Source organism: Peromyscus leucopus, chromosome 1, assembly GCF_004664715.2.
Source record: "Peromyscus leucopus breed LL Stock chromosome 1, UCI_PerLeu_2.1, whole genome shotgun sequence".
Taxonomy (NCBI): Eukaryota; Metazoa; Chordata; class Mammalia; order Rodentia; family Cricetidae; genus Peromyscus; species Peromyscus leucopus.
Window position 1 is genome coordinate 154,253,825 of NC_051063.1, and position 26,208 is coordinate 154,280,032.

Sequence of the window (26,208 nt, forward strand, 5' to 3'; positions counted from 1 at the left end):
AAGGCCATATTGGGATACTGTACGCTGTCCCCTGGAAATGTCAGGGTCAATGTCATGGACATGAGGCAAGAGGGCGAAGTATGGCACAGTCTCTTGTGCCTGTGGATCTACCAACAACTTCCTGGCTTTCTCTGTTCTAGGTCAGCATAGACTGCTTGGAAAAGAGTAAAATCAGTGACCCCTCCTAAAAAAGCCCTCAGTGACAGCAGCAAACGAGATTATCACTGTGCAAAGCTCTCTCTCTCGCTCTCTCCTGACCTCCTCAGGGTACTATTCTCCTTTAGGAAGCAGGGTGATCAAAGTCTTTAGAAGGGTCTGCATCCTAAGCACACTAGCCAGCAGAGTCGGGTTCTTGATCTGACCTCACTGGTTTCTCCCTTAGGAAAAACAGATGATGCCAAGGTGTCTGAGAAGGGAAGGCTGTCGCCCAAAGCCTCCCAGGTCAAGCGCTCCCCATCGGATGCTGGCCGCAGCAGTGGGGACGAATCCAAGAAAACCCTTCCCAGCAGCTCTAGGACGCCCACTGCCAATGCCAACAGCTTTGGATTCAAGAAACAGAGTGGCTCTGCCGCTGGGCTGGCCATGATCACGGCCAGCGGGGCCACCATCACCAGCAGGTCTGCCACACTGGGTAAAATCCCCAAGTCATCCGCCCTTGTTGGTCGGTCCACTGGTCGGAAGACGAGCATGGATGGAGCCCCAAACCAGGATGATGGGTACCTGTCTCTCAGCTCCCGGACGAACTTACAGTACCGGAGCCTGCCTAGGCCCAGCAAGTCCAGCAGCCGGAATGGGGCAGGCAATCGATGCAGCACCAGCAGCATCGACTCTAACATGAGCAGCAAGTCCGCAGGCCTGCCAGTGCCCAAGCTGAGGGAGCCCTCCAAAACATCCCTGGGCAGTTCTCTGCCAGGGCTCGTCAACCAGACAGACAAGGAGAAAGGCATCTCTTCAGACAACGAGAGCGTGGCTTCCTGTAACTCCGTGAAAGCAAACCCAGCTACCCAGCCAGTGTGCAGCTCAGCTCAGGCCACTCTGCAGCCAGGGACCAAGTATTCAGATGTGGCCTCTCCCACGCTCCGCAGGTAAGCAAGTAGAAATGCGTGGTGCCAAGCGGGGCCAGAGTAGGTAGCCTGGCGCCCTGGGCTAATAGACTTTGATGTAAAGCAACCTGTGGCACTTCAGTTCTTGGTAAGGCTGCATTCAAGGCCAGCTCTCACCTGCAGGTCTGCAGTCTGTGCGTTATTCTTCCCATGCTGGGATGAGAGACAGAAAGTTCTAGAATCATGTTTCCTGAGTTCAGACTCAGACTCTCTTTTAATTAGCTCCCCAGTTGCTTTTCTGAACCCTGCCTCAGTTCCCTCATCTGTTCATTGGAGCTGCTGGGACTTTCCTCAGCATTCCTACTAAAGTTCATCTTTTGGCTGTGCTTGGCTATGGAAGGCACCCAGTGAAAGTTAGCGGCGACAGTAAGGGTGGGTTCCCGGCACACTTTCAGACCCAGAGTTTAGCTCACGGGATGCAGGTGTATTGTTTTCTTATCTCAATACCATCTGTTCTTTTATAACACATGGACAGTATTTGAAATGTTAGCTTTTTAAAATACTGTTACATATATGTAAGTGTGTGTAGCATATTTCACGTGTGAGTGGTCACGTGCACATGTGCCCAAACACATGGAGGCCTGAAGTTGAAGTCAGTGTCTTCTTTGATCGCTGTCCATTTTAATTACTGAGGTAGAGACTCTTGCTGAACCCAGAGCTGGGCTAGTCTGGGGATTGATTGCAGGTGGGTACCACACACCTGTCCATCCTTCACATGAATTCTGAGCATCCAAACTCTGGTCCTCCTGCCTGGCTGGAAGGGGTTTATTCAGGGAACCATCTCTTTAGCCCCACTCTTCCTTTTCCTTTTATGTAAATCTCTAAAAACAGAATAATTTCTCACAGAGGGGAATTGACATCCCTTTGGAAGGCATGTCTTCCCCACATCTCTGCACTTGGTGGAAATTCTTATTGTGGGAAGGGTGTCCTTTAACAGTCCTTTTAATGCATTCACTGGACCCTTTGATTTATTTATTTGTTTGTTTGTTTTTTGGTTGTTGTTGTTTTGAGACAGGGCCTTTTTACCTAGTCCTGGCTGTCCTGGAACTCACCAGGCTGGCCTTGAACTCACAGAGCTCTACCTGCCTCTGCCTCCCCAGTGCCGGGATTAAAGGAGTGTGCCACCATGCTCGGCCACTGGCCCATTTTTGAATGGCAGTTGTATAGCTCTCACATTGCCTTCTGGGTCATAACCAGCCCCAGGATGGAAAGTTGAAGGGTGTTAAAATAGAAATGAGCCCCCAAGCCCATATTTGAGGCTGAGCAGGGATTTCTGAAGACCCCAGAAGGAGCATCCCACATAAAGGTGGATGGAATCCATGTGGTGTGCCCTGTCTAGACTTGATTATTAAGATGCCAGTAATCATTAATTTTTAAGGGTAGCATCCTGTGGGCTATGCTTTGCTGTTTTAACGCACTACCATATAAATGAAATATTTCTCTGCCGTTTGCCTCTAGTAGAAGATTAAAACACGGTCTTAAAGTCTTCCCTTTGGAGGCTACAACGGCATTTGCCTGGGCCCTCAAGCTAGTGTACAGGAATCTTTAAAAGCACATGGTTCCTCAGGCACACCCTTGTTTGGGTAATCTGGCTTTTCCTAAATCGTCCTAGTGGTCTAGCTGTGCATTTACTTGTGTGGCAAGGAGAAGCCCCCCGTGGAGTGAGATGGATAAGTCCCTTCAAGATTTCAAGCATTCATACAGCTGACCGAGTGACTTTGTGTATGGGATGGGAAGCCAGGCAAACGTGGTTCTCATCTTTGCTTTCTAACAATGAAAAGTGGCCATCAGATCAGCTGCCCCCTAATCGGGAGGTCCTATTGTTAAGAGTATGTAAGCATCCTCATGCCCAGATTCCAGAGTAGAATAGTGCATTCCCTGATCCTGCCATTAGATATTGTAGTGAGGGTTATACATCTGCTCATGCCATACAGATACTGAGATTGGAGGGACTGTTTCCAGGTGATCAAGGTCAAACTCAAATGACTCCAGGCTGCGGGGCAAAAAGCAGTCTGCCTGTCACAACATGTAGTGTTCTTGCCGGTTTTCAGGGCCACTTACCCCCTTCACTACTTTTGGAGGGTGGGGTAAGGCCCTTGCATTCTAGAACATGGTCCACCCTCTGGCTTGGAGCTGGTGTCACGAGAGCTGTCTGCCCTTGGAAGAGAAGGCCTCTGTGTACTCATGACACATTTGCAGAAGTGAGCAGAGGCGGCATGGCATGGCATTTCTGTGCGTCTGTTTCAGAGACACGGTTGTGCCCAGTACGTCAGGTCCAATGTCTTCTGGACCTAGCATGTTTCTGTGTGTGGTGTCGGCTCACACAAGTTCTCTGGCTTTCTGTTGCACATATATATATATATTTGTGTCCATACTTCTCTCCTGGGCTCCCTCCAGGTGTAAACTCATGGTCTTGATTCTTTGTATTATGCTGAGGGATCAAAGAAACCAAGTCCTAAGGCTTTATACCTGGTGTCACAGAAAGAAGAAACTCTTTTCTTTCTAGAAGGTTCCTGGGTTGGGGCAAGCTTCTAGCTATTCTGTTTAGAGAAGAAAAGGGACGCAGGATCATGGAGGCGTGTGGCTAGACCTGTGGAAAGCGTTCCTCTCACCTGGACTTAGAGCTGTGTCCTGGCTGCAGCCTAGAGCTAGAAAGAGGCTCCTGGAAAGCACCAAATCCAGTCCCACTTAACCGCCAGCTTTTCTCTCGGGAGACTCTAGTGTGTCTGCAGGCAAGACGACTGCCCTTTCCAGGGGCCTCACTCCTTCCTCTGCCCCAGCCTTCTCCAGTAGCTCTGCACACCTTGGGCCCAGGTATTTGTCCCACACAACCCTTTGTCTCTTCGCAGACTCTTTGGTGGGAAGCCTACCAAGCAAGTGCCCATCGCCACAGCCGAAACCATGAAAAGTGCAGTGGTCATCTCCAACCCTCATGCCACTGTGACCCAGCAAGGTAACCTAGAGTCTCCCTCAGGCAGTGGCGTCCTGAGCAGTGGGAGCAGCAGTCCTCTCTACAGTAAGAATGTGGACCTCAACCAGTCTCCTCTAGCCTCCAGCCCCAGCTCAGCCCACTCGGGCCCCTCCAACAGCCTTACCTGGGGTACCAGCTCGTCGGCAGTGAGCAAGGATGGCTTGGGCTTCCAGTCCGTTAGCAGCCTGCATACCAGCTGCGAGTCCATTGACATATCCCTCGGCAGCGGTGGGGGACTGAGTCACAACTCTTCCCCTGGTCCAGTCACCTCCACTAAGGAAGATTCCCTGATGCCTTTTGTCCGCACCAGCAGTGTGAAGACCACACTGTCGGAAAGGTTGGTGCTATACCTCAGGAGGATGTCCTTCCCTAGATACAGGCAGACGATTAGGGATCCAGGGGCCTTTGCCTGGGAAATTTTGTCCTTTTCTTGTTTTCTTGTTTCTTTCTTCCTTCCTTCCTTTCTTTCTTTCTTTATTTATTTCTTTATTTCTTAACTTATTTCTTAATTTATTTCTTAATTTCTTATTTTTCCATCTGGCTTTTCTGTCTTGGAACTCTCTTTAGACCAGGTTGGCCTTGAACTCAGAGACCTGCCTGTCTCTGCCTCCCAAGTGCTGGGACTAAAGGTGTATGCGACCAGGTCCAGCTTGGTTTTGATCTTTCTAATCAGTGTTCCTGGTCTAAGCCAGTTTGGGTTGGAGTTGATCTTGGCTGTTTCCTGCTATCTCTTTTTTTTCCGTTCGGATGTCCCTGGTGCTCGGAGCTACTAGATGAGGACCAATCTATGCCACTGTCTGAAATGACATTCAGCATTGGAATGGGTTTGTCAGCTTACTGACAATGATTGCTGGGGTTCTGTCAGCTTCAGCTACTCCTCATGTAACTTAGCACGCAGAGTAGGTGACCTGGGAGCAGCTGGGGAGGTTTGCTGTCCTGTCACCACCCTCCCGAGTTGCTGCTGGCCACAGTGGTAAGAGATGGAGAATCTGCAAGATTCCTAGGAGCCCTGATTCTGCTACAGTCTTGGGATGTGTCTGGTATCTGGAGCAGACATGGGGAACCAGGCCGGGGTCAGTCTTGGGAATGAGGAAAGTATTCTGACTGACCATTGTGTCTAACAGTGCCTCTTCCTTCCATCTAATGCTCCCTCTCTTGTTTTCTACCTGCCTGGACTTCTAGCCCTCTCTCTTCCCCTGCCGCTAGCCCTAAGTTCTGCAGAAGTACTCTGCCCAGGAAACAGGACAGGTAATGACATCGTAGATCTGCTGAGCCTCTGGGTTCTTCCGCCTGTGTCTGTCGTCAAGCCAATTGTTCTGTGCAAGGCTGTTGGCCGGAGGCTCCCGCTTGTGTCTGTGGCTCTGGTGTCCTCTGTGATAGCCAGGCATGCCAGTGAGGGTCTGCTCCACTGTCCGCTAAAGCCCGGGGAACGGTGGCAAGTGGGTGGCCACCCCAAACCCTGCCACTCATCCAGGGCTGCAGGAGCTCTCACTGGCATTCCCCGCGGTGTCTGTGGCATGTTCCTGCCTCCCAGCTTCTTGCTTTTTCCTCCCTACCCCTCTGGGTGCTCTCTGCCACCCACTGTGCAGCCTGGCCCTCACCTCTGTCTCTCCCCTGCACCCCACCCCTCCCAGCCCAGCTGGCTCTTCTCCCTGGAAGGCTTTTGCTGCAGTCTGGCTCTCCGTGTTGTTCAGAGTATCGTGTTGTGTGTGTGTGTCTGTATTCTGCAAAGATAATGGTACATCGTGCCTGGAGGGCTGGGGCTTTACAACGTGTGAGAAGCCTGGGTCTGCCCCCAGCCGTGGGTGGGCCTCAGAGATGGGCGTTGACCCCGAGTTTCTGGAGGAGCGGTGGCTTGGCCAAACATAACAAGCAGATGTTGTTTCATGCTTGGAGTGGGGGGGAGACGAACGGAATTAATGGAAACCCCCTTCACCCCATCCACAGCACAAACTTTGTTTCTGTCAGGCTTATAAACCAAGCCTTTAAACCCCTGCACTTTAGAAATTCAAATGCCTTGACTCGATCAGCCAGCAAGTCCCAGCATGCCCAGGCTCCTGCCCAGGGCTCAGCTCCTGGCTACGCCCTTGCCGGGCAGGAACAAGGAGACATTGAGAGGGACCTGGAATTTACTTCATCACACATGAATTCCAAATATGCAGACTGCTGCCTCTTGAAACTCTCCAATGAGTCTCTGCCCCTTCTGGAAACCTTTGCCAGAGGCGGCAGGGTTTCAGGAGAGGAGCTGAGTGGGGTGCACAGGTGGGACCCAGGAAAACATAGGCCATGCTTCTTAGGTGGCACAGCTCCTGCCTTGGTCTTGAACCTGTGGAAGAGGAGGAACAATTGGGGTTCATGGCTCAGGCCACCTTGTGGTGTGGGGTGAAGTCCGCACCAGTGTGGGTGCAGACAGAACCAGGTTTCTTTTATATACTGTGTGGGCGCACTGCATGCATGGCTGGTGGGGGGAGTCTGTCCCTTGGGGGTCCTCAGGCCCCTCCCCAGCCTTCCTGCTTTCTTCCCCTGCTTCCTCTTGTGTCCTCTGAAGTTCTTGATTGTGTTTTAACTTTCCTACAGTGACCCGCACCTTGATAGGAACACTTTGCCTAAGAAAGGACTCAGGTATCTCTCCCCTCCTCGCACCCAAGCCATCTGTCGTGGCCGTGGAGCTTGGCTGTGTTGTCCTCTCGTACTGGGGGGCTTGGGCTGGGCTGAGCTGGGGTCCCTGCTTTGGCCACCGCAGCTGGAGTTTGGATGACGGAGCCCTGGCGTGCTCATCTCTCCATTGTGGCTTACCTGCTTGAGCAGGGTCTGTGCTAGCTTCACGTGACAGAGCCGCCTCACGACGGGCAGGCAGCAGCCTGAGCTAGGGGCAGTGTCTGCTCCTGGGGCGCTGCAGGAGGGACGCTGAGCACCTCATGAATGTCTGTACACACGGCTGCTTCCATCTGAGGACGTGACTTACAGCATGCTGCCTTGTTAGCTGCCCCCATTTTAAAACGCTAACTTCTTCTGGACTAGAGATGGAGCTTCATGGTAGAGCATTTGCCTGCCATGCATAAGGTTATGGGTTTAACCCCCCGCACCACCAAATAATAATAGTAATAATAATAGTAACGGTCTACTTTTAAAAAATAATACCTTTGTGGCTATAAAAAACAGAAATGTTGTCTTAATGTCCTACCCAATGATTGGGTCAGTTATCAATACCTACCAAGACATGGATATGATTGTTTTTTGGTGGAAAGTAAAAAAAAAAAACCAAAAACAAAAAAGACCACCAGAAAAGAATGTCCTTCTATCGGTAGTAAGTTGGGCCTGCGCTGCTTGTTGGGGCTTGCCTTGGTAAAACAGGATGCTCTAAGTCGCCATTGCTCGAATCATGTTCATCCCATCACCAGCAAGAGGCTTCACTTTGCTCACGCTCCCTGTGGACTCCCGTCAGTTCTGCTCTCTCAAAGCCTTGTTATCTGTAGCATCAGCTTCACACCGTGCACTAAATGTTAAGTCCTTCCCCATGAAAACAAATTCGGAATGAAATGTCCGTTGCTGTCTCGTGTGTCTCTAGTTAATAACCCGCAGTTGTTAAGAGCCTGTCGAACACTATAAGCATGGGGGTCGGTGTCAGTACAAGAAGGCAGGTGTTGATGCCTCCCAGCAGAGTTCTGCCCCATGGCCTTTCATCGTGTGTGTCAGCGGGATGTGCAAACGATTGACGCCACTGTCACCCCTTGTTTGGAGACTCGGTCTCATGTAGCCCAGGGTGACCTTGAACTTGCTGTGTAGCTGAGGATAACCTTTGAACATAGGGACCTCCTGCTTCTACTTCTCAAGTGCTGGAATTGCCGGCGTGTACCAACAGGTCTGGTTTTTGCTGGGCTGCATATTGAACCCACGGCTGCCTGTGCCCTCAGCAAGCATTCCACCAACTGAGATATGTTCACAATCCACTGTTACCCAAAGAGGGAGCTAACTTCTAAGTAGTTATGTTTTGAAATGCTGTGCTCATGTCTATAGTAGCTCTATTACTGTTATGTAGCCCTGAATTTTTTTTTTTGTGGGGGGGGGGTTGGAGAGACAGGGTTTTTCTCTCTGTAGCCCTGGCTGACCTGGAACTCACTGTGTAGACCAGGCTGGCCTCGAACTCCCAGAGCTCCACCTGCCTCTGCCTCCCGAGTGCTGGGACTAAAGACATGCACCCCCACTGCTCTACTAGCCCTGGATTTTTAAAGTTGATTGGCTAAGTATTTAGCATGGAGTTATGTGACAACTACATACAGGTACTCCGTGTGCCTCACAAGGGTGTATATCCATCAACAAGACTGAGAACTGTGTTCCTGCTCACACTAGTTTTCTGTCTGCCTTACTCCCTTGACACACGCATATTGGGTAGGAGATTCCTGAAAGGCAAATGGTCCCTCTAGTGACCGGATCAAGAGCCACTCTACAGCCCTTAAGTCTGAGGGTACCCTAACCATGTGGACACTGCAGACATTCCAGATGCTGCCTGTGGGAAGAGTAGGAAGCGACTAGATTTTGAAATCAGACAAGCATGGGTTAGAATCTAGCTCTGGTCCCCAGCTTCCCAGAGCATATAGCAGGACTCAGTGTTATATCACCTTGGAAGTCTGAAGCCTCGCGGAGATGATGCCTGTAAAGGGACCTCCCCTATCAGAGATGCTCAGTAAATATTCCAGTCCCGTTTTGGAATACCCAAGGGGGTGGATCACGTGGCTTCCCCACATTTAACCAGTATGGGGTTGTCTCATGAAACCTTTCAATGTCACTCTGTAGCAGTTAAGGGGCTGGGGCTGTGGTTCAGCTCTTAGAGCGCTTGTGTAGCCTGCGAGAAAGCCCTGAGTTCAACCCCTCAGTATTTTAGAAAGTATGCATGATTAGATGCCTGAAATACCAGCACTCGGGAGATGGAGACAGGAGGATCAGAAGTTGAAGGTCATCTTTAGCTACATAGCAAGTCCAAGGACAGCCTGGGCTCTACGGGACCCTGCCTCAGAAAAACTGCAGCAGTTACTGTAAACACTAGCACCCCAGGTCTCTCCGAATGCCACCCACTAACTGCTGTGATTCATGGCCATGCACCGGTTCTGCAGTGTGCAGATGCCAGCAGTTAGCTCATTAAAACTTCCTCAAAGCTGCAACAACAACCGTTCTTGCTGTTCTTCCTGTCAGGGAGGGGGCTTGGAGGCGACCCTGTCATGAACCAGCATGTTCCAGTCACACCCAGGGATGGCTCTTTTGAGCATTCCCAGTCTCTCTCCCTTTAGATGTTCCCCTCAAGCTGAAAGGAATTATAATTTTCCCCGAAAATGGAGCCAAGTAGCAAAAAAAAAGTTTTGAGAAACTTCATAAGTTTCAGGGTGTGTAGTGATTTTTTTTTTTTTTTTTGCCCCATCTTAAATATAGTTTTTCGTTTTACATAGCCCTCATCAGCTGTGGGGAATGCATTTCCATAAGGGCTGTTCATTCCAGCCTGGTCTCTGTCTCCAGGTATACACCCACCTCCCAGCTTCGCACGCAGGAAGACGCCAAAGAATGGTTCCGGTCCCACTCTGCCGGGGGCCTGCAGGACACGGCGGCCAACTCGCCCTTTTCCTCCGGCTCTAGTGTCACTTCTCCCTCTGGAACCAGATTCAACTTCTCCCAGCTCGGTGAGTAGCCGCTTGCCCTCAGCCCTGTTGATCCACTCGGCAGGGCAGAGGTTATCTTGTGTTTTGAAAGAGGCATGCGGCCACATCCTTCTCCGTATCTGATCAGCCCTTGGCAGTCAAAGAAACAGAAAATTGCGAAGTTCTGGGTACTCTCAGTCACGTCCGGCCCCTAGGTCACATGTGACTTAGGATGGCCATAAATGAGGCCAACACTTACTTAAAACTTTATGAGACTGATATGTCTGAGAGGGTTATTTGGTTGTTGTTGGGATTCTGGACATGGCATGTATAGGATGGGAGGGGAGATTTTGGGTTTTTTTTTTTTTTTTTCTTTTTTCTTTTTGTTTTTCGAGATAGGGTTTCTCTGTGTAGCCCTGGCTGTCCTGGAATTGGCTCTGTAGACCAGGCCTTGAACTCACAGAGATCCCGCCTGCCTCTGCCTCCCAAGCGCTAGGATTAAAGTGTATACCCCTGAACACCGCTGAGCGGCATAAGAGAGTTTTGTGACTCAGTTGCACTGTATGGACGTTGTAGATGGCAGCCTCCTGTGGTAAAATCTAAAGGTTAGACACACCCATGTAGTCATTTTCCTGCATCAGGGACATACTATCCTACTACTCAGGGTACCTTCTGCTTCTCGGGCCTGTGGAAAAGTCAGTTTTCCTAGCCTATTCCTCACTGCTTTCTCAAGCCGAAAATAAGTTTTAATAAACAAGCGTTCTTGGAAATGACTGCTGCTGACATAATGAGTTGACTGACACACTGGGACGGGGAGAGGGTTTGTGACAGTCCCTGCTGGAATGCTGAGGGGTTCTTTATTAGAGACAGACGCACGGGTGTGGACCTGACAGACAGGGTATGAGGGAACAGTCCAAAGCTTTGTAGTGAATCAGCAAACAGTGGAAGAGAATTGATCTCAAGGACTGTAGAGTTACGGGAAGGAGAGCTGGGCGCTGGTATTGGCAGAGGTTCCTTGAAGATGACGGAATGCGGGTAGTACTTGAGGACGGGTCAGTGAAGGAAAAGCCTTTTTTTGGTCTCAACATTTAGAACAGCAGGCTTTCCTGAATATTCTCGACTTTCCATTTAGTCTAACGATTTGTGTGTCTTGTCATCACGGAGGTATAATTCCACTCTATTAAATGTGTACCTTTGAATACAGTGTGCATGGCTAACATGGGCAGGACTTTTGATGAGAAAGCTCAGCTTAGCTCAGGGAAGCGTGACCCTTTTCGCTGACACTCCTGGCAGCCTGTGAGATGATCCCCATCTGAGGCCGTGAGACCTATGTTTGTGGTGTTCTTTCCCAGCCATAACTCTTTGCAGCAAGAGGTTCTTGTCATGTGCAAATGCTTCCTATCTGATCAAAAGCCTATTTGGACTATTTTGGGCTTTTGGCTTTACAGAGGATTGTTTCAGATGAACCCGGGGAGTAATTAGCTCATGCCTGGAAGGTGACACTGGCCTGCCTGAACGTGCCAAGTTGGAACGTGAGGCCCTGAGCCTTGCTTTGGAACTGACCCACCTTCCCTCCCATATTTTTAGCTCTCAGCCTGTAACTCAAATGCTGATGCGACTACCTTTTAGAACTAGACAAGGGAGTGAAGTTGGCAGGCACACACACTGCCGGTGATAAGCAGCCGCGGCCTGGTACCCGGCTGGGATTCAAACAGAGGTATGGATATCCAGCATCTCATTCTGCCCCTCTGCTTCCAGCGAGTCCCACCACTGTCACCCAGATGAGCTTGTCCAACCCAACGATGCTGAGGACCCACAGCCTGTCCAACGCCGATGGCCAGTACGACCCCTACACTGACAGCCGCTTCCGGAACAGCTCCATGTCTCTGGACGAGAAGAGCAGAACAATGAGTCGCTCGGGCTCCTTCCGGGATGGGTTTGAGGAAGGTAAGGGATGAAGGAACTCCACCAACTAGGTGCCCTGGCACGGCACGCTCCTTGCTCTGGTCACTACAACTCTTCCCGCGCCTCTGGGGTGGGCGGAACGAGGGGCTCTCACTAGGAAGATCTGACCCTCAGGTAACCTTTCAGGATGCTTAGGGAGGAGGCCTCTGCAAATATCGCCGACCCTCAGCGTTGACTGAGTTCTGCCTAAGGCTCCTCTCTCTCCTGGCCTTGGGCCATGACTTCTTGGCATGCATCTCTCTCTTGAAGCCCAGCCGCTGGCTCACGCTGTTGGCAGAGAACTTCACTGAGTTCATCTCCCCATGCCCTGCAGCTCTGGGGGCGGGCAGCCCCGTTTACATCCAGTATTTCTTAGCTTGTCTCCAGATCCAGAGTCTCGGTTTTTACCCTTTTCCTCCTTGGGCCGGTCCAACCATGGACATTTATAGCTTTGCTCATTTTAATCAGAATTATGGAAGGAAAGTTCTGTGGGTTACCTTGTCAGCTGCCTTCATAACTCACTTTTCTCACCCTCTGCTCCTTCACCCCAGACATCGCATTAGAGAGCCCCATTCTCCAAATACTGGGCTTGGGGGGGGGCGCTGCAGGTAGGCTCAGCAAGCAGTGATAGAGAGGAGTTGGGCTGGCCAAGGATGAACCCCAACTCTACTCCTTGGGTTCGAGAGCTAAGGCAAGATACTTCACCTCTTTGTCCCCGCCCCCTCCCTGCCTTTTTTTTTTTGGATGTAAAAATGAAAGTAATAATAGCATTGAGCTTATGGAGCTATAAGAATTAAAAGATAATTCATGTAAACGTGAGCACAGTTACGTTATTGTGCGTTGTAGCCTGTGGGCCCGACACCCACATTGGTTTCCTGGCGGTTCCAAGCCAAGGATGAGGATTCAGGGACAAGTGGAGGCCAGTGGGGCTCCGTCCCTGTTGGAACCTTTTTGCTAACAGCAGGAGAGAATGTAGGGGTGAGTCATAGATGATTCCCTCAGCTCCCAGTCCCTGTAAAGGGCAGGGTAGAGGCTCAGTGTACTTGTAATAGGAAATTTCGATTATAAGGAAGGCAATATAAGATACAGCCTTCTGCTTCTGCGTTTTCTCTCTAAGAAAAGCTTAAAGGACTTCAGTGACAGAGCAGTGGCTTGTTGGCTAATCTTGGTGACTTGGGGCTCTCCCCAGATTTATGTCCCCAGTAACCCTGAGCAGGGCAAGTTTGTACGCCTTATATGGAAACTGCTGGGCTGGAGGATTAAGGAGGAGGGGAGCCTGGGTGACTAGGGGCTTTTTGTTAGATTTAAAGGCTGGAAATTGGTGCTGTGGTGGCTCTGAGCAATACTGTTAGGGCACATTCCAGCCCTAAGACAATGGAGGAGGAAGTTTGTCCTAGGCTATCTTCCTGGTCTACCATTGGTCAGGAATCGCCACAGTGTGTCTCTCCCTGTGTCCCTGAGGACAGCTCCCATTTGGAGTGTGTCCTGTGCTGTGCTCATCATCTGTCATGTGTATGCCTGAGGGAATCATGAAATAGTACCAGAACTTGTCCTGACAAGTATATATGGCCTCCCCAAAGGCCGGGGACCATCACGGACTCATCCTCAGCTAGCTCTTAGGCAGTCCGAGTGGAATCAGGCAGCCCGATTGCAGATCATCTGGGATATCAAAAGACAAGTAGACCTGGCCAATCCACAAGCATCACCACAACTTCTGCAGTCACATGATTCACGATAATACAGAACTGAACTGAAGGTAGGATTAGAACTTTGAGGGAAGGGTTGTGTTACTGCACCACATAGATGTGACCTCTTCATCTCTGGGAACTTTGCCATCCAACTGAGTTTATTCCTTGCAAGGTTGTTATATGGCAGGACAGAATAGGACTTGTGTAATCAAGTTTTTAACTCCTTTGAGTGTAGGTTTTTGTTTGCTTGTTTGTTTTCATTTTAAATTAATAAATTACCAGTGTTGCAGGGGAGGTCAGATCTCATGTCTGACCAGGTAGACCCTCCTGGAAATGTTTATTCTATGCTGTGAAGCAGGATTGAATCTTAGGGAAAATTAACACAGGTGCTTGTGAGACTGAGCAGTTTCATGAGCACTTTCCACGTTTAGGCGATGGGAGTCATAGCCATGTAGATCAGGCGCAGTGTGGCCCAGGTGCAGCCTTTTGAAGTTCATTACCATACACAGTCATCTTTGGTACAGGTACACCTAAGAGATGCTGGAAGTGTCTTTAAAATGGATGTTGGGGCTGAAGCGATGGCTCAGAGGTTAAGAGCGCTCCTCCTGCCATTGAGGAGTGACAGGAGCTCCATTGTTAGCATCTACATATGGTAGCCCACAAGTCCCTGGCTTTTGTGCTTCTGGGAACATTGCACAAAGTGATTAGAAATGCATTACAAAACATACCAGAAGTTCTTTTTAAATTTTCAACTTTAAGCCAGGTGGTGGTGGTGCATGCCTTTAATCTCAGGACTTACAAGGTAGAGGCAGGCAGATCTCCGAGTTCAAGACCAGCCTGGTCTATAGAGTGAGTTCCAGGACAGCCAAGGCTACTCAGAGAAACCCTGTCTTGAGGGGAAAAAAATTAATTAAAATTTTTTTAACTTTAAAATTACTTAAAAATTTTAAATTTTTCTCTTGTGTGTGCCATGCTATGCACATGGAGGCCAAGGAGAAGAACTCTTAGGAGTTGGTTCTCTCCTTCCATCATGGGTCCTGGGTGGAGAACTCAGTTTGTCAGGTTTGGTATCAAACACCCTTACCAACTTAAACCATCTCACCAGCCCACCAAAAGGATTTTTTTTTTTAAATTTTTATTAAGAAAATTTTCACTCATTTTACATACCAATCAGATCCCTCCTTCCCTACTCCCACCCCCCAGCTTCCCCCTCCCAACTCACCCCCCACTACCCCCTCCCCCACAATAAGGCAAGGCCTCCCATGGGGAGGCACATCCAGTAGAGGCAAGTCCAAGTCCTTCCCCCTGCCTGAAGGCTGCACGAGGCGTCCCATCATAGGTCCAAAAGGGTTTTTAAAAGTGAAAACCAGAACTTAGTAAAACAGGTCATAAGAGAGCAGAGTGGTGTCCATACTTCCGGTCAGCAGATCCTGCACTTGAATTCCTGTGTGGCCTTAAGCAAGTCAACTCATTAGAATTCCAGACGTGGATGTTCTGTCTGTCCAGCTGCAGAATTCTGGAGGTATAGTGAGAAGCACCATCATGCTTTAGTGGTTTGGGAGCTGAAACTCTCATAGTCCGGGAGGATCCATGTCCATCACCCACCCCCACCCCCCAGGCTCTGATTCCCATCTTAAAGGTCGGCCAGCCACAGCAGCAGTTCAGGCAAAGCCACGTTCAGGTTGGTGGGGGCTCAGGAAGTCAAGGAGGCTGTTTCTTTGGATCACAGCCTTGCCATCACTGATTTCCAAGCGAGAGGCATTAATTACAGAGAAAAGTAATGACCTCCATTTGAAGCATGCCAGATGTGCCTCCTCTGCCTGAGTCCCTAAGCTGCTCCTGACTGCCAGGAAACTGATATGTTTGAGATGGAAAAATTGGAGACAAAAACAGCAGCCGGAGTTTGTGTGGTGCCCGGCTCAGGCCTCTGAGCCGGCCCCGCCAGTGTGGCTGGAGGTGACTACATGATACCCATGTCTCTTCCACCAACAGGCCTCCCAGGTACTCTGTCCACTTTGGTCTGTCCTACAGAAGTGCCCTGGGACCTCTGAGCCTGTGGGTATGTTAGCACAGAAAGCCATTATTGGCCATTAACACCTTCGCCTGCTTTTTATGGGGTGTGAGTCAGCTTAGTCATGCTTGGTAGAAAAACAGGGAGCAGATCTAGACCTGGGCATTAGCTGGAAGTGTGGATGTGAGTTCTGGTGGAGCCCCAGCCTCAGAGACAGAGGTGGGTAGGTACCTGCTAGTGAGAGAAGGACCTCTCAACTGGGCTGGGTTGGGGCAGGTGGGGTTGAGAAGCACCCTAGACAAAGAGCTACATCGGCAGAGCCTCAAAAGCAGGCCAGCGCCATCTAGAGCTTGCCTGGGAAAGAAGTTCAGGATATCCAGACAGCCGTGTATGAGAAAGGAAGTGTGGGAGGTCACCGGTTCCCAAGTGCCAGACAGGACGGTGTGTTCGATGTCTTGCTGGCAGGCAGCTTCTCCTAGCTGCTAAGTGGGGCTGAGCACACCGCTGGGGTGGCAGGTGAACTCGTCTCGTGTGTGTGTGTGTGTGTGTGTGTGTGTGTGTGTGTGTGTGTGTGTGTGTGTGTGTAGAAAGATGTTCCCAGCCTTCCTCTGTCACAGGTGGGCTCCTCCTCGCATGGGATGGAGGGGCATAAGGCTTTCCACCTGTGGTCGGGAAAGCTGTGCCCACTTGAAAACACCTGCCATGTCTTGACACAGGGCTAGTTCTGTCTTCCAGACAAGTTGCCAGGAGGTTGTTGAGAAAATCGGAATCAGGTTGCCCGAAAGAGAAGGCAGCCTGAATGCCCAGTCCTGGGAAAACACGCTTCAAAGTGAGAGCAGATCATGGGAAGCTCCTCCAGCTGGAGATGGGAGGGAAGGCTGAGAGTACGTGAGTGTGGTTCTGAGTCAGAACCTATGGTTACCAAGCAAGGAAGAGAACACCCATCTTCATCATGTGTCGACACTGTACAAATGCAAGTTCTGACTTCAGCAGAAATGCTGTGGTTTCAACTAATACTCTGCTACAGTGCTGTCCGAATTTATTATGACCAAAGACCCTTAGCTTCACAGTATTCATCTCTAAGCATGTAGTGGGGCATGAAGTAAGACAGCTTTGCCACACAGTCACAACACTGAAGAGTGCATCGGACAAGAGTAGGTGCAATCCGAAACAGGCACAGGCTGCCTCTGAAGAGTGCGGTTAGGATCTCGTCAGCCACATTGCCCTGTGTTTGAACCTTCGGTGGTATGAGCATTTGATTATGTGAATATATGATCCCAGAATCATGTTATTTTCCTAGTTAAGAAAAATGTGGTACTGCAGAAATGACTTCCTTAATGGATTAGTTCATCTTTGGCTCTGACCTGTGCTCAACCCAGGAAGTATTGGGCCAAGATGACAGTCACAGCCAGGCTAAGCCAGTAGTGTCCTGAAGTGCTGGCCTCCTCCCAACTTCTCTCTCCTCTTTCATGGCAGCCAGCTGCGTCTCTCACCCCTGTTTGTTTACTCCCAACAGTTCACGGATCCTCCCTGTCCTTGGTCTCCAGCACATCTTCCATCTACTCCACGGTGAGTCTAAATCAACACTGAGTGGCTGTGCTTGTACACGCATGCTTTGTTATCAAGTATGTCAAGAGTAATTATAAGCATCCCATCTGCAGAGAGTATTCCTACTATAAAAAGATCAACTCCTAGGAGAAAATGATTTGAAATTCACAAATGGCTGTCATCACATCCCCCTTGGGGCAGGGGAGAGGGCTCAGTGGGTGAAACTCTTGTTGCACAAACGTGAGAACCCGGGTTCTGATCCCCAGACCCCCATGTAAAAGCTGAGTGCACACAAACGTAACCCTACCTTATATCTACATCTTTTTTTGGGGGGGGGGAGTTTACAAGAGTGGGTTTCTCTGTGTAGTTTTGGTGCCTGTCCTGGAACTTGCTCTGTACACCAGGCTGGTCTCGAACCCACAGAGATCCTCCTGGCTCTGCCTCCCAAGTGCTGGGATTAAGGGTGTGCACTGCCGCGGCCGCCACCACCACCCAGCTATATACACATCTTCACATGAAGGCTATAATCTTCGTTGTCACAATGGTTAGAGGTTACATCACATTCTTCCTGACGTGTTAGAACACTATGCTCTTCTATTTGGCCTTTCTGGTGGGTGGATTTAATTGTTCCTGTTTATAGAATTACACCAGAAAAGAAGCCACTTAAAATCTAGACTTTCAGGGGCTGGAGAGATGGCTCAGTAGTTGTAAGTAAGCACTTGCTGCTCTTCCAGAAGACCTGGGTTCAATTCCTACATGGTGACTCTAATTCACCTGTAGCTCTAGTTCTAGGAAATCCAATGTCCTCTTCCAGCCTCCATGGATACCAGTCACATAGACAAACAGGCAAATACTCATCCACATAAAAGTACAGAAATCTTAAAGACAATAAATTCTAGACTTCCCCAAGCTTGCCAACTCAGCAATCCCCATCACTGGCCTGCATTGGTCTTTTTCCTTCACTGTTCTAACTTTCTTTGTGATTGATTTGCAGCCCGAAGAGAAATGCCAATCAGAGGTAAGGAACAGTTATGGTTGGACTTTCTTCCACTATTAGTGTTAATTTCATCCAGCTCAGTCTGGAAACAGACTCCCCCGAAGCAGGTAACTGTGTGTCTGTGTCTGTAGATTCGAAAGCTGCGACGAGAACTGGATGCCTCCCAGGAAAAGGTGTCTGCGCTGACCACCCAGCTGACTGCAAATGTGAGTGCATATTTGAGAGCACACGCTCGCCCATGCACACACACATATGCACACACGGGAGGAGCCAGGGACAGGACGAGGTGGGTGCAGGAGCAGGACTGAGTGGGAGGCAGGGCTGGAATGGGAGCTGAGAAGCACTAAGTGGAAGCCAACAACAGTACTGGACAGAGAGAGAGCCAAGGGTGTGACAGGGTAGGAGCTGGAGACAGGATAAAACCAAGTGGGAACCAAAGATGGGATAGAGGAGACACTGGAGGTTGGACAGGAAATAGTCATCTGCCTCCTCAGCATTATGCCCTGAGGCCCTGGGTCTCTGGACACTACAAAAATAACTCTGTGCGCTCAAAAGGACATGGCCTTTAGTCCTGTGGACAATGATGCCGCGTCAGGTGCTAGCAGTATGGCTTGGGTCACTCTCTGTACCATCTGAGTCTGTCTTTGCTCGTCTGTGTAATGGGATGATCGACGTCTCTGTGTGTTGTGAGGTGACCAAGGCTTGTAATCTTTTAAGTGCTAACTTATTTCCTTTCATCTTTCTGGAGATTGTGGTCTTTAAGGGAGGTGGGGATGTGAGGGAGGGAACTCAGGGGAAGAAAATCATCTGTGGCTTCCTGATAAGCAGCTAGTGCTCTCTACATCGTGCACAGTGCTCAGCGCTGCCAGCCTTCGTTCTGTGCGACCACTCTTCTTAGTGCCAGCATCCCTGGGCTGTGCATCCAACAGTATGGCAGGTGGCATCACTGCCGCCTTCCCATGCCAGCTCAGGACCAGAAGGGAGGCAAAATGAACAAGTTCCCCGGGACATGATCACTCTTGCCATAGTGATGAAGAAAACACAGGAGGGCCGAGCTACATCTTGGTGGGAGGTGGGAGGGAGTCAGGAAGGGTTTCCCCGAGGAAGTAACCCAGATTGATGTCTTGTAGAAGGGCGCAGCATCCAAAGTAAGCAGTTAGTGCAAGGCACAAGGTGGACTGTGAGGGGCTTATCCAGTTAGTACCTACGGCCAGGAGAGAGGAGAGAGGCATGGAAGGGGTCAGTATACAGGGAAGGCTAGGAACACACGAGTGTCTGAGCTGCTAGACGAGACTTTGGGACCTTTAGGGGAGCCCTGCCAATGTGGAGGCTGAGCTTGCTAGTTGGACCAAATAGAGGAGAGGAGAGGCAAGGATCTCCCACCATGTCTGAAAGATCCACAGAGGAGCCCCACTGAGGGTGGGGCTGTGACCCAGAGAGGTTGAGGCTCTGAAGGCAAAGCCTGAGGTTTGGGAAGGTGCTGGGGGGCTCCAAGGCCAGACTTCCTGCCCAGGAGTTCACAGCCTAGCCTCAGAGCAGCACAGATCAGGGTACCAGAGCCTGTCAGGGAAAGCACACTGCATCACCCCACTGCATCCCAACAATGGAAGCCACTTCAAAGGCTACTCGCCTTTGAGCAGGCAAGTGAGTCAGGGCTCCGGAGTAGTCATTTACCTGGAGTTCTTACCCTGCTAATTCCTGCTTAAGCCTGACTGACTCCAGGAAGTGTGGCTCTTTTAAATCTGCACATGAAGCGTGAAGCGCCCTTAATTACAAGCCCAGCGAGTGTAACCGCCTTCATCATTACACTGTCTCCCAAGGTCTTGGACATTGCTGGAAAGCTCTGACTATTTTCCCCAAACTCTGACACACCAGCCCACTATGTGCTTTGCAATCTTTTTTTTTTTTTCCCTTCACCCTCCCCATCCACGGTATGGCTATCAAGATCATTAGAGGTCTGGAGAGATGGCTCAGCAGTTAACAGCATCCACTGTTCTTCCTGAGGACCCAAGTTAGGTTCCCAGCATCCATGTCAAATGGCTCACAAGCACCTGTAACTCCAGCTCCAGGAGATCAGATGCCCTCTTCTGGCCTCTTTAGGTACCCACATTTAAATGTGGTAAAAACACACACACACACACACACACACACACACTTAAAATGATAAATCTAAGAAATCATTAGAAACAATCTCAGAGCTGAATTCTCAGACTTAGATTCTTCCTATTCAAAAAGGGACAATGGTATCCTGAGTCGGCCCTCTAATTGGAAAACCCAATGTATACACCTGAGTCCAGAACTGAATGCAGACCCAGAGAGGTGAACAGTGACCCCCCTGCCCCCAGGAAATGCCTCATGATTTGTGGCAGTCATCCATGCCGCCCTTGACTTTTCAGCAAGTACAAGTTACTGTGCTTATCAGTGACCTTGGGTTCATGCCTCCATCAACCTGATCTGCCACCAGGAGCTCAGTGTTGGCCTGTGCTACTCCTCTCTGTGCTGGAAGGGTCGGAGTAAGGCCCCCTATAGTATTCCAAAGTGTGTTGCACCTCACAAAAGCTGCTGAGTTCAGTATTGTTTTAAAGTAAATATTTAGTCTTACCACAGTCCACACTCCACCTCAGCCACTAGTATTTTATTATCTGCCATCTTTCTCGGAGACCAAGCTGTGTTTGTTTTCCTAGGACAAGCTCCTCCGAGCTGCCCTGGCTGGTGTTTTCATAGCTCTCCATTTGTTTTCCCTGGGAATGTTGGAATGGCTCTTGGCGGGCAGGCTGGTGTGTTCTGTTGTGCGGCCCTGCTCGGCCCCGCCTCCCTGTGTTTTCATAGCTGTGCTCAGGACACAAGAGCAGCCCTTTCGCTTGCCAGCAGAGCTGGGTCTCTGACCCTTCAGAGGCGCGCGGTTGCTTCCTGAGCTTGCAAACACACTTTCACAGTTTGAGTAAGTAGTGATGTTCCAGGGATCACGGGGGACGGTGGTCAGACACAGAATGAGAATGAATGCAAGTCATCCTGGTTCACGCCTTCCTCCACCGGGTGAGGACAGCACGCTGTGCCCCGACCCAGCTCCTCTGCCCACGGTGTCAACGGAGTTGATTGGCTTTACCCAAGGCTAGGGAAACCGGAGCAGAAAGATGCCAGCTCGTGGCCAGCCTAGGCTATGTAGTGACTACCAGGCTAGCCCGAGAAAGGGTGTGAGACTCAAACTCAAAACAAGCAAACAAACAAAAACCCAGAAAAAAAGGGGGTGGGCTGCAGAAATGGCTCTGAGGTTAAGAGCACTGACTGCTCTTCTAGATGACCCGGGTTCAATTCCCAGCACCCACATGGAGGCTCACAACTGTCTGTAACTCCAGTTCTAGGAGACCTGACACCTACAGACATACATGTCGGCAAAACACCAATGCACATAAATAAATTACTTAAAACAATATTTTGCCCTGTAAACTAAAGAAGTAGAGAGGCATTTTCTCCATTTCAGATATATAGAGTGTGATCAAAAAGAAACCATCCATGTCCCCTTGCTGGCCTCGTCTTCTGCTCAGACCCAGCCAGCCTGTTGTGATGAAGTCTGGTGACCCTGGCTGACGCGCTCCGCAGTTCTTAGGTCGGGATCCGGGCCCACCCCACAGCCCTGCCCACTTGCATCCACCTTCATCCTTCCCTCGAGACATTGATCACCTTTTCCTCTGGGTTTTTACAGTGTGATCATGTCTCGCTTTCCTGAGTCATCTCCAGCCCCTGGTCCTTTGCATCCATCTCAGCGGGAACCATGAACCCATGTCCTCTATAAGAGTAGCTCATAAGTAGTGCTCTTAGCCCCTTAGACTTGGTTTTAATGGCATTTTCAGCTTAACCAGCAGTTGGATCAATCAATAATGACTCATCAAGTGTTCATTACTCTCCAGTACAAACAGGCTTAGTTTTGGTTTATTTACTTGTCTGTCCATCCATCCATCCATCCATCCATCCATCATCTATCATTTATCTTTTTATTTGAAACAGGGTCTCTATATAGACCAGGCTGGCTTTGAGCTCACAGAGATCTGCCTGCCTCTGCTGGGATTAAAGGTGTGAGCCACCACCGCTGGACTATTGTTTTGTTTTTAAAATAGATGTATTTATATGTATGTGTGTGTTTGTTCCAGTGCATTCAGGCATCCACTGAGCTGGAAAGGGGCATTGGATACACTGGAGCTGGAGTTACAGGTGGTTGTGAAGGACCCGACATAGGTTCTAAGAGCCAAACTGCACGCAGCTCTCTGCTCCTGTAGAGGACCCGAGTTCAGTTCGCAGAGCCTGTATCGTGGCTTACAATCACCTGTAACTTTAGCTCCAGGGAGATCTGACATCCTCTTGTGGTGGCCTCATACCCCTGCGTGCATGTAGTACATTTATATACACATAGACAAAACACTCATATACATAAAATAAAAATTCATGAGTCTGTAGAAAGAAAACCTGAACCAGGAATAAAAAATAGATGCAGGACAGAAAGGTGGCTCCGAGGGTCAAGGCAGGAGGCAGGCAGGTGTGCTTTGTCTGATGCCCTGAGTTTGATCTCGGACCCACATGGTGGAAGGAGAGAGTACTTAACAGCTGGGCTATCCATCCAGCCCAACAGACATAGTTTTATATTGTTACTCTGTAGCATCTGAAGATTGGATGCATATTCTAATTATAACCAGCCCGGCTGCTTTTGAAACTTTTTCCTAGCCTTGTGTAAGATGTTGCATCTGGTGTCTTGTTCTAACAAGAGTGTATCAAAGTGTGCGGGAGCCTGGAAGAAAGTGTCTCCCTGGGGGAGCGGGGACAGGTTTCTTCATCCAGGGAGCAGATGGGCTTTTCAGTGGCTTTTTATTAATGAGGATTTTAACAAGGAAAATAAGCCAGCTGCTTTGTTCAGTCTACAACCCTGCTTCCCATGAGCCTCTGCTTCCCATGAGCTTGGTGATTGGTGAACAGCAGATCTTACTGCAGGATGCTGTGGAATCAGCCGTAAACTGGCAGTCACAGACCCCATTATTTCCAACAACCTCAAAGTGTGTTGAAACCACTTGAAATGGACCTGTGAGAAGGAGTGTGAGGGAATAGACCCAGATTGGTGGTGTCATCAGTCCGACACATGAAAATTAGCTGGGCAGGGAGTGGGTAGGGAAAAGGTGCCAGGCAGGGGAAAGAATGCTTGAGGAAGAAGCATTTGAGCAAGGGCAAGGCTAGAGTAAACCATCCCAGCGAGGCAACAGGAGGCTGAACCTGTACAGGCCACGTGAAGAGGCTCTAATAAGTTTCTGTCTTGAGAACCCAGTCCCCTCGGACACTCTGGCCTTGGAAGATGACGTCACTGAGGCCTCATTTTCCCCTCCAGGCTCACCTCGTGGCAGCCTTTGAGCAGAGTCTGGGAAACATGACCATCAGGCTGCAGAGTTTAACTATGACTGCGGAGCAGAAGGTAAGGCTGGAGGAATGCCATTGCTCTTTCATTTCAGATAAAGATGCCGATTTGAACATGTCTTGAATGTCAAGAATAGATCTGTTGGGTAAAATACAGCCTCGATCAACCAAATGTTGGTCCTGGTGTCTCCTATGGATCTAGTGGTCTTGGCCACTCCTGTGGCCTCCTGTGCTTCCTGATATCCTTACACTGAAGTTAGATCCAGTCCATGTATGAGACAGATCCGTGACACTCCTTTGTCGCTGCCCTCCTCCGTCCAGGCCAACGTTGTTCTTTATGGAGATGGTTTAGGATGTACCTGTTATGTCTTTCTTACCTTCAGGATTCAGAACTGAATGAGTTAAGAAAAACCATCGAGCTGCTAAAGAAACAGAATGCAGCTGCCCAGGCTGCCATTAATGGAGTGATTAATACGCCAGAGCTCAACTGCAAAGGTAACACATGAGATACACCGTAGATACACCGTAGACAGCCTTTCTCACAGTACAGGATGCAGCCCCCGCTAGGGGGCAAGTGACTGTGACTCAAGCTGTGGCTCTAAGGGGCAGGTCCCAGAAGACAGACCTTTTCATCTGCCTGCTTTTGGCCACTGTAGAGATGATGAGCATGGCGCATTCTCTTCCCTAAAAAATTTTAAAGACGTTAGAAATAGGTTTCTTATGGAGAAGCATCATAGTGTTTTATGGCTTCTCTGATGTCTCCATGATTATTTATTTATATGCATATTGGAGAGAAAGCAGAAGAGGTTCATCTCATAGTTGCACTAGGAAACTACCCAAATGAATTGTTTGGCTTTGTGTGTTTTTAGTTAGTGGACATGCAGGTGAGTTTGCTCTGGCAATACTCATTTGAACAGCAGCTATGCTTGGTGCAGTATGGGTACCTAGCACTTAGAGCAGGCTTGCCCTGTGTTTTCAACACCATGCCAAGTGATCTCCTTTTTGAACTTGCTCATCTTTCCTTCTACTGTGTTATGAGGCCCCTTCAGGCCCTTTGCTCACTGTTGATGGTGGCTTTCCAAGGTCAAAGGTAGTTAGGAACAGAAGTGTGCCCAGACCCTCAGGCCTTCTGGCTCTACAGCATGCTGTCTTCAGGATTAGAGACAGTTCTATCCATAGGAGGAAAGCTAACTGCAACCACGATTTCTCCCGTCTCTGGGTACTTCAGACACTGGGCCTCCAAAACAGGAGTGATGGAGTTGAGATAGGAAGGGTTAGAAAGAGTTAGCGGTACGGAGTGGAGGGAGAAGAGCCCTGGAGGCCGAGGGGAGAGAAGGCATCATGGAAGGACTGAGATGTCATGGACTCCGCGCTTCCAAAGGGCCACCAGGAGGCAAGTAGGGCAGGGATGCAGCAATCAAAGGAGCCGAGCGAGCTGTGCAGTTCAGGAGAGATCACTGGGGCCCCGGGTGCCGTCCCGAGGGTGAGAAGAGAAGAGATGGGAGGGGCTCCTGTGGGAAGTACCGCTGTGTTTAGAAGCATGCCCCCTCTCTGTCAAGGCAGGGCTGGTGTTGGGGAATGCTCCTTAGGCTTTCTAACTTCCGTTCTGTAGAGTCCAAGGTGACAGACCCCACGTGAAAGAGGGCATAGCCATTATCAGTTCAAGGTTCTTACAACCAGTAGCAGGGCCCAGAGGTGGTACCTCAGTACACATGCCCTGGCGTCAAAGGAGGCCGTCCTTGGGGACAGAAGATTGCATTCCGGGGCTCAAGGGCCCACATGCCTTGCTTTGCTCTCCAGGAAACGGCAGCAGCCAGGCTGCAGACCTCCGCATCCGCAGGCAGCACTCCTCCGACAGCGTCTCCAGCATCAACAGCGCCACCAGCCACTCGAGCGTGGGCAGCAACATAGAGAGTGACTCCAAGAAAAAGAAGAGGAAGAACTGGGTGAGTGCACGTCCTGGCTCCCCCAGGGCCTGGCTCCCGGCTTCCCCAGAAGAGGTGTCCACAGATAAAGGCCTCCTAACCTCAGGACCACAGGCCTTGGAGACTACATCCAAGGAAGTGCCTTGGGGTAGGCCTTTTCCCGAAACCAATGTTGTGCTCAGCAAACGGCGGCGTTGATCAAGTCCCACGCTGTGGTTTTTCCCTCCATGAGACTGTGTGATGTGCCCGTCTTTCATGTCATGCACACCTCGTTTCTTTCTCATCTTACACTGGCCACAGAGTCCAGAGCTTAGTGACCCTCTTCTTCCTAGTTACTGTTTTTTGCCCTTGGTCCTGGGGAATGAAACTCAGGGACTCATGCCTGCTCCACTCCTGAACTATACCCCTCCCGCAGCCTTTAGCAAAACTACTCATAAGTAGTTCCTTCTTAGTTCCAAAGTCGTTTTTTGTTTGTTTTTGTTGTTGTTGTTGTTGTTGTTGTTGTTTTTAGCTTGTATCAGTAGTTATCTCATCCATAATCATGATCTTTACTTGTTTATTTATATCCTTATTTACCCAAGGTCTCACTCTCTGTGTAGACCAGGCTAGGCCCGACTTGCAACAGTCCTGCATTTGCCTCCCAATTGCTTGGATTACAAGTGTGTACCACCACAGGGCTGTTATTTATTTATGTAATTGCCTTGGAGCATATCAAACCAACATTCTCACTGAAATTTTTGTAACCATGGTCTACGAGAATGTTTCATAGTGTTAGTGTTTAGGGGTCAAGGGCCCGAGCTTAGGCTTGTGCCTCAGAATGTTGACTCTAATCCAGTCCCTATCCATAATCCTAAAATGCTCCTTGATTTTTCTGCCAGCACCGCTAAAAGGCTGCTTTCTTTGCTCCAAGAAAGTCCCCAGCACTTCTGCCCGGTTTCATTACTGTTGCTACAATTTGAGGGCAGTGAGGGAGGTCTGTTCCCAAGAACACCCTGGGTAT

General features: G+C 49.7%; 1 protein-coding gene across 11 annotated transcripts in view; it reads left to right on the forward strand.

The window, feature by feature from the left end:
• The window catches only part of Nav2 (neuron navigator 2), a 362,047-nt gene that overhangs the window by 296,998 nt on the left and 38,841 nt on the right, over window positions 1-26,208 (forward strand). For 5 of the 11 annotated variants that reach the window (XM_028880150.2, XM_028880151.2, XM_028880153.2 and 2 more), the window contains 12 exons: window positions 383-1,085; window positions 3,953-4,411; window positions 5,257-5,322; window positions 6,652-6,696; window positions 9,583-9,743; window positions 11,460-11,648; window positions 16,861-16,913; window positions 17,887-17,910; window positions 18,021-18,095; window positions 23,258-23,341; window positions 23,667-23,778; window positions 25,084-25,229. In XM_028880150.2, coding sequence (XP_028735983.1) covers window positions 383-1,085; window positions 3,953-4,411; window positions 5,257-5,322; window positions 6,652-6,696; window positions 9,583-9,743; window positions 11,460-11,648; window positions 16,861-16,913; window positions 17,887-17,910; window positions 18,021-18,095; window positions 23,258-23,341; window positions 23,667-23,778; window positions 25,084-25,229 — 2,117 coding nt within the window. The remainder of the gene's footprint in view (window positions 1-382; window positions 1,086-3,952; window positions 4,412-5,256; window positions 5,323-6,651; window positions 6,697-9,582; window positions 9,744-11,459; window positions 11,649-16,860; window positions 16,914-17,886; window positions 17,911-18,020; window positions 18,096-23,257; window positions 23,342-23,666; window positions 23,779-25,083; window positions 25,230-26,208) is intronic. The other 6 variants (XM_028880152.2, XM_028880157.2, XM_028880155.2 and 3 more) reach the window with 6 other exon arrangements.